Below are 14,459 nucleotides of genomic sequence, written 5' to 3'. Positions count from 1 at the left end.
TATTTTTTAAAAAGTTTCTCACCTGTTACAAAACTACAATATATTCGACCTTGAACAAAATGTTCCCGGAATATATTCAGAAAATTCAAAATACAAGTTTATTTCTAAAATGTGATTGTATCGCCTGTAAAGTACTCCCCAGGCTGTCGAAGAACGGAGCGCCCAGTGACCTTAGCCGTATAGCTGCCAAACCCGGGCATTTACAGAAAAAGTGCTCAACAGTCACCTTCTCTGAAAGGTTCCCACAGCTTCTGCAATGGGCGTTAAATGGTAACCCCAGGTTTTCCGATCGTCTAGTGACCGGTAAATACAGAGTTTGGAAATTGAATGGCGTGGAGGCCAAAGGACTTTCTGAGACCTTGGTATATTTTACTGGGGACAAAGGGTTTTCGAAATAGCACATGAAGAAATAGAGCTCCATCTTTTTGGCGCTTTCCTGAGGAATAATTTGTGCAGTTCCCCTATAACAACTGTCAGAGTGATGCCGATGACCGGGTAGGAGGTCTCTGAGGCCAACTCTGACCCCTTCGTGGCAAGCTCATCAGCAATTTCACTTTCCTATATGATCAGATCAGACAAATGTTTCCTGCACACCCAAGAGATTTGATCTCCTCCTTACAGGAGTTTACTAATTTCGCTCTGCACCATGGCGTCGTCAGAACCTTGATCACTCCTTGACTATCGGAGAAAATGTTAATATCTCCCTCGCTCCCGCATTCCCTAAGAATTTTGCATGATAGACAAATTGGCCGATTTAGAGGAAACCCCTGCTCCGACTCTCGATTCCATCTTGGAACCGTCAGTGAAGACAGAGGTGCAAGTTTCGGTGCAGATTTTCCCCTCGATCTAGTCCTGTCTATTTGGAAAGATTGCCCTAGCACGACCCTCCAACTCTAGTTTGCGGATAGAGAGATCTGTTCCGAGTTCGGAGAAATACGGCGTTAACTACCCGAAAACGCTACCATGCCCCTTGAGTCGCCTGTAAGTACTGCAACGCACTAATGACAGTGCTAGATCCAGCTCTCGAAACATTTCTGGAACTTAAACTTCTAGGATATTGTGCGAGACAGTTTTAAAGACTTTTGAAAAGTCTATGTATATAATTTCGACTTGACAACTATTCATAAGTACAGAGACGTAGTATTGCGAAAATATCACGAAATTGGTACCTAACTGTGGAGCGCCCGCAGATAAAACAATGCAGATCCGGGTTTATTATATTCTTGATGATAAAGAGCAATTTATTGTGGACTATCTTTTCGAAGAGTTTGAAAGAGTTAGTTAGTTTCGAAATAGGTTTATTATTTCCAACAGCGTTCTTATTTCAGGAATTATGAATTAGAGTGATAAATGGAAGCTTTCAGTGGTCAACAAAAATACATCCGTAGAAAGGAAAAGATTAAAAATGGTATTTAATGGCACGCATATAGACGAGCTGCATTTTTTTATCAGAAAAAATAGGAAACCCCATCCAGTTCATTTTATCTGCCAATTAAAGCCAAAGTCAAAGAACAATTTTTAAATAAAATTTATTGTAATAGCTTACTTTAGAATGGAAAGACCAAAACTGGTGTTTACCTGTTGGGTTGAGATAAAAAATTATTAAAAATAATTTTATTAAATATCTTTCTAATTGATTGTTTTTACTTTATTTATTGATGCGTATCAACACGTGCCGGTAAATACACATAAATGCTATACGTACACACACACACAAATCATATCGTGTGCAAGCATCTCACGCATACCATTATTATTCTCTTCCATGTCAGATCGCCGCTGATTTTCGAACCAGATGCCGCTCCCACCACAGCCACTTCAGCGACTGAAGCCGAAACAGATGATGCATTGCCCACACGCCGGCTGATAGTAGAGGGCAGAGACGCTGCGGGTATTCCTACAAAGACAGCAGGTGCTGACAGTGGCCAATCGAATCAGTCAAGCGATGTTGAGGAGCTACAGTACTATGACAAAGGCAAAATGTAAGTATACTTCCGCTTTCCTATGTACGAGTAAATGTATGTATGTACCTTTGTATCAAAGTTGCTTTATGACTGCCATAATATTACTATTATTTATTTTAATTCAAATATATACCTGCTCATCGTATGGCTTTCAACGTAGGATCAAATCAATGACACGCGCTACTGACCATCTCAAGTCGCAGGATTTCCAAGTTTGCATCACCATAATTGAGGCACGTCAGTTGCCTGGCCTCAATATGGATCCAGTTGTATGCATTCAAGTGGGTGATCAAAAGAAATACACGAGCGTGAAGGAGAGCACCAATTGTCCTTATTACAATGAGGTGGGTTGAAGTAGCTTTATTTTATTGATGTAGATGAAACTTGAAGAATTATATTTCTTCATTCATTTTGCTATTTCTATTTCTTTGTGATTTCTTCTATTCTGCAGTATTTTGTGTTTGACTTTCACATGCCGCCGGTGATGCTTTTTGATAAAATTATAACCTTGTCGGTGAGTAGAGTATGTTCTAATTATATCATTAACAAAGCTTTTGGTCTGGTCGCGTGTTAGAATTTCAGCCACATAAACACGATAAATTAGATTAATTGACAGTCGTAATCCATTTGTAGTAGGCTGGCAGACATACATGGCGTATGAGCAACATCGTGCAAAATTATTTCTGTTTACGTATGGTTTAGCCACAGAATTATGTGAAGTTCTTGAAGGATTATAGGCTCCCAAAAGTGATAAATAAGTGATTATCGCATAGCAATTAGCTTTTGCCCAGGCTAAATATTTTGTGCACAAATTGAATATTTATTAGCTAGACGTCTCACGGGTGATTGACAGTAAATAAACATGTGCTTGGAATAAAACAATATTATTAGATGGGACAGAAAGTTCCAATTCTTTTGGGCTAGCTATTTTTAGTGAGCTTTACTTCGCGATACATACATACATACAAAGAGTCATATTGTGTGATGGTTTAAAGGTGGAATTATGCTTTAGAAAAAGAAGGAAAGTAAAAAAAAGAAAGAAAAAATAAATAAATTCAGAAGCTTTTTTTGTTTTTTTGAAAATTTGAGAATTTCAGGACTTTTAGTCTTTATAAGCTGAAGTGAATATAAAATATATGATTTTTAGCAGCAAGAGCAAAACGAATCAGTGGCCCAGTGAATTAAACTACTCTAACTGCTACGTATGTATGTATGTACAGTTGCATGCTAGCGTTTCGCCAGAGCAGTATTTTTCACTGATTCACTGCATGTATGTGAATATAACTCGAACAATTATTTGAATTCCACTATGAATTATTAAGAGATTTCACAGCGTGGCCTCAGTTATGTTTACAAATAAAGACAACGATGAGTACTTTTTAAAACTTACCTTTCGAGCGAGATGAGTCAGCAACGCTCGTGTAGTAAGGAGGGTTCAAGTTATAAGAAACCTTACTAGAATATACGCAAGCCAGTTTTAGTTACAAGTGAGGAGAACCATTATTTAGTAAGGATTTTTTTTACAAAACAATTTTTTTTTTAATTTTTTTTTTATTTTTAATCCTAAAGACTTAAAACAAAAATTATAAAATATTAAACAAAGATGTTTGTTAAACATTTTAGATAGATATTACATTTTAGAATAGAAATAAGTAAAAGAGATCAATATACATATATAATCTTTTTCTCAAATATTTTTATTCTATTATTTTAATCTAAAAAATTAAAAAAAAATTTTATAAAAATATTTACAAGTAAAAATGTTGGACAGAACTGAATAAGTTGCACTTCAAAAAATAAATATATGAGAAAAAAAACATTAGGGGGGTGTTTTTCAAAACTTACAAAAAAATTTGTTTCCTTAAAAATGTGTAATAAAAGAATGTTCCAAAAAAATTTTTTTTAAACATATTTCATCCCAATAAATTAAAGAAAAAATATTTTAAAATGATTTGAAGAACAGAAGATATTTCCAAAATGTTCAAATGTTCAACAATGAGTACATTTTAAAATTATTTTTTTTTTTTTAATTTTTATTATATGCAAGCCTACTAATGCAAATTTTCAGAAAAATGTACGACAAAACCCAAAAATCGTGGATATCTTGACATGGAATCGCGCTATAGTGGCAAGAGTTGAATGTTAGGGCTTTGCAACATTTTTCTCTGCATGCACACAAATGAACATAATATTGTAGGGATTACTGAAATAAAGGAAAAATATATAATAAAAAAGTCTGAGCGGGAGTATTTCGAAAGGGGCCGAAGTAATTTTTTTCCAAAACTTTTTCACATAAAGATATTTTTCTCCGATTTTTTTTAAGAATTTTTTCTTTAAAATTTAAAATATTAAAATATTATAAAAATAGTTGAAAGAAAGAATCTGTTTATTACACAAAACCGTAGATATTACAGTTCATGCAACACAGAAGAAAAAAGAAGAAGAAGGAAAGGGGTTTCTTTCAAAGATGACAAAAAACAAAATTCTCAAAAAATATCAATTAAAAAAATTAAATTTGTATCATAGAAAAAAAATTATTCAAGACGTATATTTTATTCTAAAAAATAAGAAAACAATTTTTAATTGATTTGTTTTTCATAAAAGGCCAAAAAGTTTAAATACAAATTTATAATTTTTTTAAGTATTTAAAAAACATATATTTTGACATAATATGCAATAGTTTTTTAAGCATTGATTAGTAAAATTTTTGAAATTTTCGCAATTTACCGTACACTACTCAAGCCTGCATATAAAGGGTGGTTAAATTTCAAAGGCCGATGTTGAATGTGAACCACACCTAAATGTCAAGCTTTTTTCTGCATTTCATTTGACATTTTTCAATCTCAGACTAACTCAATTTGAATCATGGAAAGATACACAATCGAGCAACGCGTTAAAGTTATGAAAACGGGCGTTCAGATCAAAATGCACATCGAAGAAAATCATCTTCAGTGATGAGGCACATTTTCACCTCAGTGGATTCGTCAATAAGCAGAATTGCCGCATTTGGACGAATGATAATCCAAGAGTGATTGCCGAGAAATCAATGCACCCACAAAAAATGACTGATTGGTGCGGTTTATGGGCCGGCGGGATCATTGGGCCGTATTTTTCCAAAATGAGGCCGGTCAGGCAGTTACTGTGAATTGTGTTCGCTATCGTGAGATGATAATGAACTTTTATGGCCCAAGTTGGAAGATATGGATGTGGACGATGTTTGCTTTCAACAGGACGGTGCCACTTGTCACACAGCTAACGAAGCAATGGCTCTTTTGCGCGAAAAATTTTATGGCCGAATAATCCCACGTCGCGGCGATATCAATTGGCCGCCAAGATCATGTGTTTTTACACCGTTGGACTTCTTTCTTTGGGGTTATTTGAGAGAAAAGGTTTACCTCGATAAGCCAGCAACAATTCAAGAGCTAAAGGATAAGATAATTCGGCCCATTAACGGCATAGAACCTCAATTATGCCTCAGCGTCATAGAAAATTTGGACCATCGGTTGGAGGTGTGCCGCCGAGGCCGCGGCGGTCATTTGACCGATATTTTATTCCATGCGAGCTATACAAATATCATCATAATAAAGAAAAATGACACTAATTTCCTAAAAAAGTTGTATTTTATTCAAAATCAACATCGGCCCTTGAAACTTAACCACCCTTTATATAATTCAGAAAAATATACAACAATTTCCGAAATACTTGAATCACTTAATTTGAGATCATCTAATATGCGTTTTTGATAGAAACACGCACGAAAAATACAATGATTATACAAATATTCATTTAAGTCGGGAGTTACAAATCGAACTTGCTAATAATTTTTATTAAAATTCTTATTTTGAACAAATTTGTTTAGCTTCAAAAGCAAAGCGCAAGAGCAAATAAGTTCCCAGTTCTATAGAACTCGAGTTACGTATTTTTGAAAGTAAGTCTTCAAGCCAAAATGAAGGGAATTCTCAAAATTTTGAATTAAAAGTACTAAAAATAAATAAAAACTCTGACCCTTTTTTTTGTAGAAAATTCAACCAAATTAAAAAGCCGGTGGTGGGAAAGGTGTTCGGTTTGTAAATTATTGCTCCATAAGTGAGATATATTTGCAGCAGCTTTTCTTTATCGAATTTATCTATCCATACTTTTCTGCTTTACAATTCAAAAATTTATCAAGAAAAAAAATTCCACACGAGCCCTTAAAATATTGGCCTACTAAAATTATATAAATACAAGTAAAAGTATTTATTTCACTCAGCTCTTAAAATGCACCAGCTATTAACAAACAACCGACAGGTATAAATGATTTAATTAATTGCCGCTTGTTCCACTCAATTAACGCTGATCAACTCTCAACGCCTTCACAAATTCCCGGCAAACTTTAATTAAAGCGTTTATAAATAGATTTAGTGTCCGAGTAAGAAATTTAGGTGGCATGCTGGCAATACTTACAGTTTATTTTATAAGTATTTATCACCAACTGAAGGATAAGCAAACTAAAAAATTGCCAACAACAGCCGAGCATCTTCATGATTATGAGAAGTTAGGCATAACAATGTATTTAAGCGCATAATTGGAAAAGTTTTGCATATCTACGACAAGATTGAGAGTGTTTGCACATTGTAAGCAAATCTAATTAGTAGGTTGACACTACATTTGCTAGTGGGGCATATTTTAATTTGGAAATACACAAACGCACATACGAGTAAATATATACAACCGTAAATGATGAAGTTTATGTAAGCAATGCAGAAATGTTAAATTTTGCTCCCATTACACTGCCCAAAACGTTTATTCAGCATAAATAAACGTTGATAATTATGAAAGAAGATGCCCCAGGATATACTTTGGTGAATACAGTACAATTCCAGAGCGTCTGAGTTTTTTCTTATGGATTGTTAAAGTTTTAAAAGTATGTACGAGGCGCGAATAGAAGAAATTAGAAAAGAATTAGAAAAAGTATGTATAGAACGCCTTTAAATATAATTTATATCCTCAGATTTCTGTCATAGAATTTAAAGAGTAATTTTTTGTAGTACATTTGAATCCTCCGCCTCCTATCTTAATGGGCGTTTTGACTCTTTCTCAAAAAAGATATAAGGAAACTTCATTAAAGGCATTCATAAGTTTATACGTTTAGGCATAGAGTCTGCCAAATTTTGAAGAGTGGAATCACCTATCTTGTCCCACTCTTCCACTAAAGTACCTTTCAGGTATTTGATTGTCTCAAACTGCCGACCATTTTTATAAATACGGGTTAACAATATTCCCCAGAGGTCCTCAATTGCACTTAAATCGGCACTTAGTGCTGGCCAATCCAGAACTGAAATTTTTCTTGACGATAGGAAGGCCTTAGTTAAAGAGCCCTATGGATTGGGGTGTTGTCTTGCTGGAAAACTCAGTCGTCTCCGAATATGTTTCCCGCATACTCAATGAAACCATCCTCTAATATTTCAACATAGAACTCTGCGTTGGTTCTTGTCAGAATAAAACAAATTGGAGACTTCCACCATGCTCGAAAACGGCCCAAATCATCAAAGACCCGCCACCGTGGTTCCGCTTATGGAACGTTTAACGTGGTTGCCTAAGGTACTATCAATATTTCTGGCACCCATTTGAATCATTTAAGTTGAACTTTTTTTCGTCCGAAAATACAACGTTTCGGAATTCGTTAGTCCAAAATTTATATTTTCCGGCAAATGCTAAATAAGCCTTAATGTGGCGAGCTAATAGTCTGAGTACCGGCTCCCACAAACAATCTTTAAGTGTTCCGTCCTCGACCAAAATTTGATGTATTCGTCTATCGGCGACCTTAAGACTTAAATGGGGTTTGATTTCCTTGCAAGACATTTCTTTTTGAGCAGCCAGATGACGAATTTCTCGTTTGCATCTGCTGTCGATGTTAGCTGGACTGTCGCTTCGTTTGAGTTGACCATATGTTGTATATTGTAAAGAAGAACTTTGCAAGCGAATAGGTAAGTTGGGCTGCAAAAACATACTTTAGCATACCAAACAAAAATGTACCGATACGACCAAGAAAAATATGGGTACATAAAACTTTGCACATATACTTATTTCTGTGAGGTATTTTGAACTAAATTTCAACTGTCATTTCTGGGGCTCATAAACCTGTAGTAAAATTTCAATTTAATAGAATTTACAAATTTAATATTTCGCCTTCTCCGTCCATAGCACAAAACTGGCTTTAGGTTGGTCACTTTAGGTCACTTGTTCTGCATTGGACCTCCAAGGTTTGCCATGAGCTTACTTAACATGCCGCTTACTTTGGCAGCTCTTGTTGCAACATGATTTATGTGCGCCCAGTAAGTTAGCCTTGTATCTAATTGCACTCCTAGGTATTTGACCACTCTTTTTGTCGATAAAGTGGCATCGAGTACTTCTAATGGGATACGTCTGTTCGGACACTATATAGTGTATCGGAAACGAAAGACAATTATTGTTTTCGCTCCGACGACAGTGACTGGAACGATACGGATTTATATTCGACCACCGAATGTTACTCCAGCGGCATTCCCCATATATGGATATGCCGTTACAACAGCATTTGCTTATTAATTGCAAAAAGATCAGAAAAGTGTAGTTCGAGAATCGAAAAGCAATCTGGTATCTTCGTGGCTTTAGGACACTGTTAGACGAAATAAATTTAATTGATCTGATATACTTCCATATATACAAATACGTGTATGTACATTCACTGAGTTTTAAAATTTATAATGCTGATATCAGTAGGATCTATATTTAGTAAATTCTATGATTAATGTATAATATAGTATAATATATCCAATAAACCACTATCCCCAAAAAATTTCAACATTAAAAAAAAAAAAATCTAGTACCACTCATTGTCTTCGACTCGCTTATAAATAAATATATATAACTTATGTAAATTATAAATGCATTTAATATACATTTTATATAGCACAAAAAGTACATTAAATATACCTCACATTTGTTCCTAGGTAATACAAGCAAGGAAATTTTTACGATCTGGCACACTCGTGGGTTCCTTTAAGATTGACTTATCGACTGTTTATGATGCGCCGGGTATTAATTGTTGAATTTAACTAAAAAGTCATTAATGTTTTCCTTTAATAAAAGTTTTTAAATTCTTTACTATGTATGTATAAGTAATCTGTTGAAATTTATTAAGTAAAACAAAAATATTTTCATACTTCGATTCTTTTCTTTCATCTTTAATAAACCTGAAATTCATCAAAAATAATTTATGATTTCTTAAACCAAGACCTAGACCTATGTAAAATCTATCACTGAGACGAAAATGTGCATGATTTTTTTTTGTCATGCAGTTTTTGGGATACATATAATAGATATAAGTAAATAAATGTAGGCTGTTTGGTAGAGCTCCTCCTCCTATTAGTGGTGTACGTCTTGATGTTTTTCCACAAATGTAGGGACCTACAGCTTTAAGTTTTGTTAGGCAGATAGTTTTTTTTTTAAATGAGAAGCGTTTTCATGGCGAAAACACAGTCGGAGATTTGCCATTGCCTGCCGAGGGCCAGCGCTATTTGAAAAAACGTTTCTTATCATTCGGTGTTTCATGACCACATTGGGTTTCAAAGCCGGTCACTACCACGACTAACACAACTACCTATGTATTAGGCTACCGTGATATAGACTATACACATTTCTAATATCTGGAGAATCTGTTAATCAATTACAATAAATTATATAATATATAAGATTAGAACTAATTAAACTTTCTATCTTTTGTTTAAAAAAATTATGTAATAAAATTAAAAGTCTTTACGATATTTATAAAGTTTTAGGAAAATTAATTTTTGTAGTAATATTATAAACGTATCTAATTTATATTATAAGAAATGTAGAAAAATTGCATTTGGAAAAACATTTTTTACTCATTTCTTAAAATTTAAATATCTTTAAAACTGCATCAATAAATGATATAAGTCCTTAAGGGGTCTAGAGCTCCCCCGGTGGTCTAGAGTTCGAAAATTTTTTTTTAATAAAAAAATGAAAAACGATATTTAAACTTCTTAGGCTTTTTATTTAACTTCTTTTACATACAAAAATGAAAAAAACAATTTTTTAATTTGAATAATTTGAAAAATTACGCTGAAGTTCACCCTCGCGAAAAATTGGTGTTGTCCTTTTCGCTCTTCTATTTATCTGAAACACAAAAACCACAAAAAACAAAATTATGAATCAGTGTGACTGTACTGTGTCCCGTACTAAAATGAAAAAAAAAAAATTGACAAAATGGCGGGATTTTGAATATGACACTCTAAAAATCGGGTTTTTTTGTTTTTTAATCAAAAAAATACGAAATAATTGAAATAATCATATGATTCTAGTACGGGTGATTGCCATTGATGTTATGAATAACATATTACAATTTCAGACAATGCGGCTGCATAGCTTTGTTTTTTTTTTTTTGGCATTACCACACCGAAGAAGGTAGTTTCGAGATAAATGAGTTTAAAGTTTGAGTTACAGGAGCGGGCAGACCGCTCTCTACCTAGTAAATGGGCTGTAGAAGCTATTATATTGGGAATTTCCGCATCCAAATTTTACAGTATATTCTTATTCTTTCGAAATATCGAAAAAATAAAAAATTGATTTTTCGCAATTCCTAGACCACCAGGTCCCTTAAATAGATATAGAATTTATTCGCATGAAAGTAAAAATACTAACTTTTACTTGGACATACTCACAGACTAAAAGTTAAATAAGTGGCGAAATTAAAATCAAGTATTTTTTATATCACAAGTTGGTTTTCCTAATCAAAAATATTTTTTTAATTTTGTAAAATTTAATAATATAATAAATAACAAATAAAATATAAACTAATTTTCCTCAAAAAAATAATTTTTTTAATTTTTCCCTTTTCTTATTTTGTATTAGGAAAATTATTTTTTGTTTTATTTGTTATTTATTATGTAATTAAATTTTACAAAATTAGATCTAGATAAAGCAAAATCAATTTTAGGGCAATACCTAATTTTTTAACTTTACAAATATCTTAAAACTTTTTAATACTACTCATTATTTGGCGATATCTCGAAAACTGCATACAAAACTGCAAAATTTTGTGGATTTTCCGGCTCAGAGACCAATTTTACAGAGGAATTGGATAATCTGATTATTATACATAAATATTTATTTGGTTAAAACTAGTGATATCTGTTTGCTTCATGCAACGAATTTCTATATTTAAAACAATTGTTCCTTATCTTTCTTCATATACACAACACTGGAACGCTCATTCAGGAAGCACGCACAGTCGGTCTTATTGTTGTTTTTAAAATCACTTTACCTTATATTTCATTCACAGTTAAAGTATTAAATGCATATACATACACATATACGCACATGCTTGATTCAGTTTAATCGCATTTGTTCACATGCACAGGACGAACGTAGTTTCATTAAGCTAATATTTGATTACTCTTTCGTAGATATCAATGAATATTACGTTAATTTTGCGTTGAAAATTAGCTTATCAACTTATCGAAAGAAAACAGCGTAGGCGATTTTTGTTTTTTGTGTGTTTTTTGATATATGACGCGATATGAGGCTATGCCTGCACTGGTTTTGGCCAGTAATCTTATCCGATCATCTCCATATTATAATAATTAAATAAGGTAATTAAATTGGTATACGTTACATTTTTTTTTTGTATTATATATATTTATGCAAATATTATATGTGTACGAAACTTTCTTGGTAAGATCAATTGTTAATTCAGGTATCCGTTCATTACCGCTATTTACTTATTTATTTATTTAGTCTTCTTCTTCTTTATTTGCCAATTCGATTCCGAATATAGGCGATCATACAATTTATAATAGGTCTATCGATAAGTTGGTGCGGTTTTACAACAGATGGCGTAACTTGATTATTATTCCATCGATCCACATTTCCAAACATTCATTGGAGAGCTACTGTCGTAAGGCACAAACGTCAGTATAAGTTTTTTATTTGAAGCGTAAACAACAATATTTTTACCACACTTGAAAATGTCGAATTTCGTGCCAAATAATGTGTTTTTGCGGGGAATTCTTCTTCATTATTTTAATATGAAGAAAAAAGCAGCCGAAAGTCATCGTATCTTGGTGGAAGTTTATGGTGAGCATGCTCTAGCTGAGCGAACGTGCCAGAAGTGGTTTGCACGCTTTAAAAGTGGTGATTTTGGCTTGGAAGACGAAGAACGCGAGGGTGCGCCGCCAAAGTTCATGGATACCGAATTGGAGGAATTGCTCGATCAAGATCCGGCTCAAACGCAAGAAGAGGTTGCAAAAACTTTGGGAGTTGATCAATCAACCATTTCCAAACGTTTAAAAGCCATGGGAATGATCCGAAAGGTAGGCCATTGGGTGCCGTATGAATTGCAGCCAAGAGACGTTGAACGCCGTTTTATGGCATGCGAACAACTGCTTCAACGGCACAAAAGAAAGGGTTTTTTGCATCGAATTGTGACTGGCGATGAAAAGTGGGTCCATTACGACAATCCAAAACGTCGGGCAACGTATGGATACCCTGGCCATGCTTCAACATCGACGTCGGCGCAGAATATTCATGGCCTGAAGGTTATGCTGTGTATCTGGTGGGACCAGCTGGGTGTTGTGTATTATGAGCTACTGAAACCGAATGAAACGATTACGGGGGATGTCTACCGCCGACAATTGATGCGTTTGAGCCGAGCACTGCGAGAAAAACGGCCGCAATACGCCGATAGACACGACAAAGTTATTTTGCAACATGACAATGCTCGGCCACATGTTGCACAAGTGGTCAAAACATACTTAGAAACGCTCAAATGGGATGTCCTACCCCACCCGCCGTATAGTCCAGACCTTGCGCCATCCGATTACTATCTCTTCCGATCGATGCAACATGGCCTGGCTGACCAGCACTTCCGTAATTACGATGAAGTCAAAAAATGGATCGATTCGTGGATTGCGGCAAAACCGACCGAATTTTTCACAAAGGGAATCCGTGAATTGCCAGAAAGATGGGAAAAAGTAGTAGCAAGCGATGGACAATACTTTGAATATTAAATTTATAACCATTTTACGTCAATAAAGTTTCAAATTTCGAAAAAAAACCGCACGAACTTAAACATAGTCCATTAAATATATTACAATTAAATATCGAATTACAATAATATTTTACGTTCAATATAAATTTGTTATAATTTTATGATAAAGGTCTCGATTTCTCGCTGTCTCCAATAAAGTTCCTACATTGCCGATTCCAGTCCAATGTCTTATATTTCTCAGTCGGGATAGTTGTTTTCTGCCTATGCCTCGTTTCCCTGCTATTTTTCCTTGCAGGATAAGTTGAAGTACATGATATTTGTCGTTTCTCATAATATGACCCAAATTCGCAGCTTTTCTTCTTTTTATGGTCGTTAGTAATTGTCGATCATACTGAATTCTACGCAATACTTCAGCATTTGTTATTCTATCTGTTCAGGGTATTCTTAGAATTCTTCTATATATCCACATTTCAAATGCTTCTATTTTATTCATTTCATTTGTGGGTATTTTCCTGTGTTGTAAATATAGTTGAAAATAATTTCGAGGATTTCTATATTTTTGTCATTTATTAATTTCAGGATTTTAGAAGGAAGCACATCTGGACCTGTTGCTTTATTATCCCTGGATCTTTTCATTTAGTCTAAAATTTTAAAATCGTACAGACTCCGAATAGCTCAAAGTATGTTAAAAGTAATTACATGTAATAATTTCAAAAACTGAAAAGCAAAATTCACAAGATTAAAAAACCTGCCCTTGAAACAGAAAATAAGGAAAGACAGTCGACCAATAGCATTAAATTCATGAATAGATCGAGCATAACTACTTCCTACCTAATTTCCATAGAATGGAGGTAAGTTACGAAAAAGGCGTTGAGGAGCATTAAATCTGATTCGTTCCGCCAATTGATGATTTTATAAGTGAAAGAAAGGCTTAGAATCGACCTATGGATTTAAGATTTATGAAAAATAATCGAAAATGATATGATGGTACAGGTTCATTAAAGTTTAGAGATCGAAGAGCTGATTGGACGTCTCCATGTAAAAACAGCATATTCAAGCTGTGTCGTAAAAAATAATGTAAAAAGATGTTTAGAGAAATATTAATTACAGAATTTAGTGGTATTACAAAACATAGAACGGCGTAAGATTTCGGGGTATCGAAAATTACTCCAGGGTCTTTGAATTTCCCGTCGCTTTAAGAACACGATTTGGTAAACTGTAACTTGAAGGCAAAATATTAAAAATCTTCGGGTAAGTCAGGTCAAAATATTTGTTCAATTTCAAAGAAAGTTGCTACTTGATACTCTAGAGTAAGCAACTATTAAACAAATAGGAGCTAATCCAGCGCAAAAATTCTGAGTGGAAGCCCAAACAAGCAAGTTTATTAATTAAGTTTCTATGTGACATTATGTCGAATGTTTTCCAAAAATTCTATGTAAGTGCAATGGACTTAAAAGTCAGAC

General features: G+C 34.0%; 1 protein-coding gene across 1 annotated transcript in view; it reads left to right on the top strand.

The window, feature by feature from the left end:
- Positions 1–14,459, top strand: part of LOC129239460 (otoferlin-like) — a 196,337-nt gene that overhangs the window by 153,364 nt on the left and 28,514 nt on the right. Inside the window, exons 7-10 of the mRNA XM_054874961.1 lie at positions 1,773–1,982; positions 2,125–2,308; positions 2,416–2,478; positions 8,936–9,020. Coding sequence (XP_054730936.1) covers positions 1,773–1,982; positions 2,125–2,308; positions 2,416–2,478; positions 8,936–9,020 — 542 coding nt within the window. The remainder of the gene's footprint in view (positions 1–1,772; positions 1,983–2,124; positions 2,309–2,415; positions 2,479–8,935; positions 9,021–14,459) is intronic.

Source organism: Anastrepha obliqua, chromosome 2 (assembly GCF_027943255.1).
Source record: "Anastrepha obliqua isolate idAnaObli1 chromosome 2, idAnaObli1_1.0, whole genome shotgun sequence".
In the NCBI taxonomy this organism is placed as follows: Eukaryota; Metazoa; Arthropoda; class Insecta; order Diptera; family Tephritidae; genus Anastrepha; species Anastrepha obliqua.
This window is presented reverse-complemented; position numbering and strand designations above follow the sequence as displayed.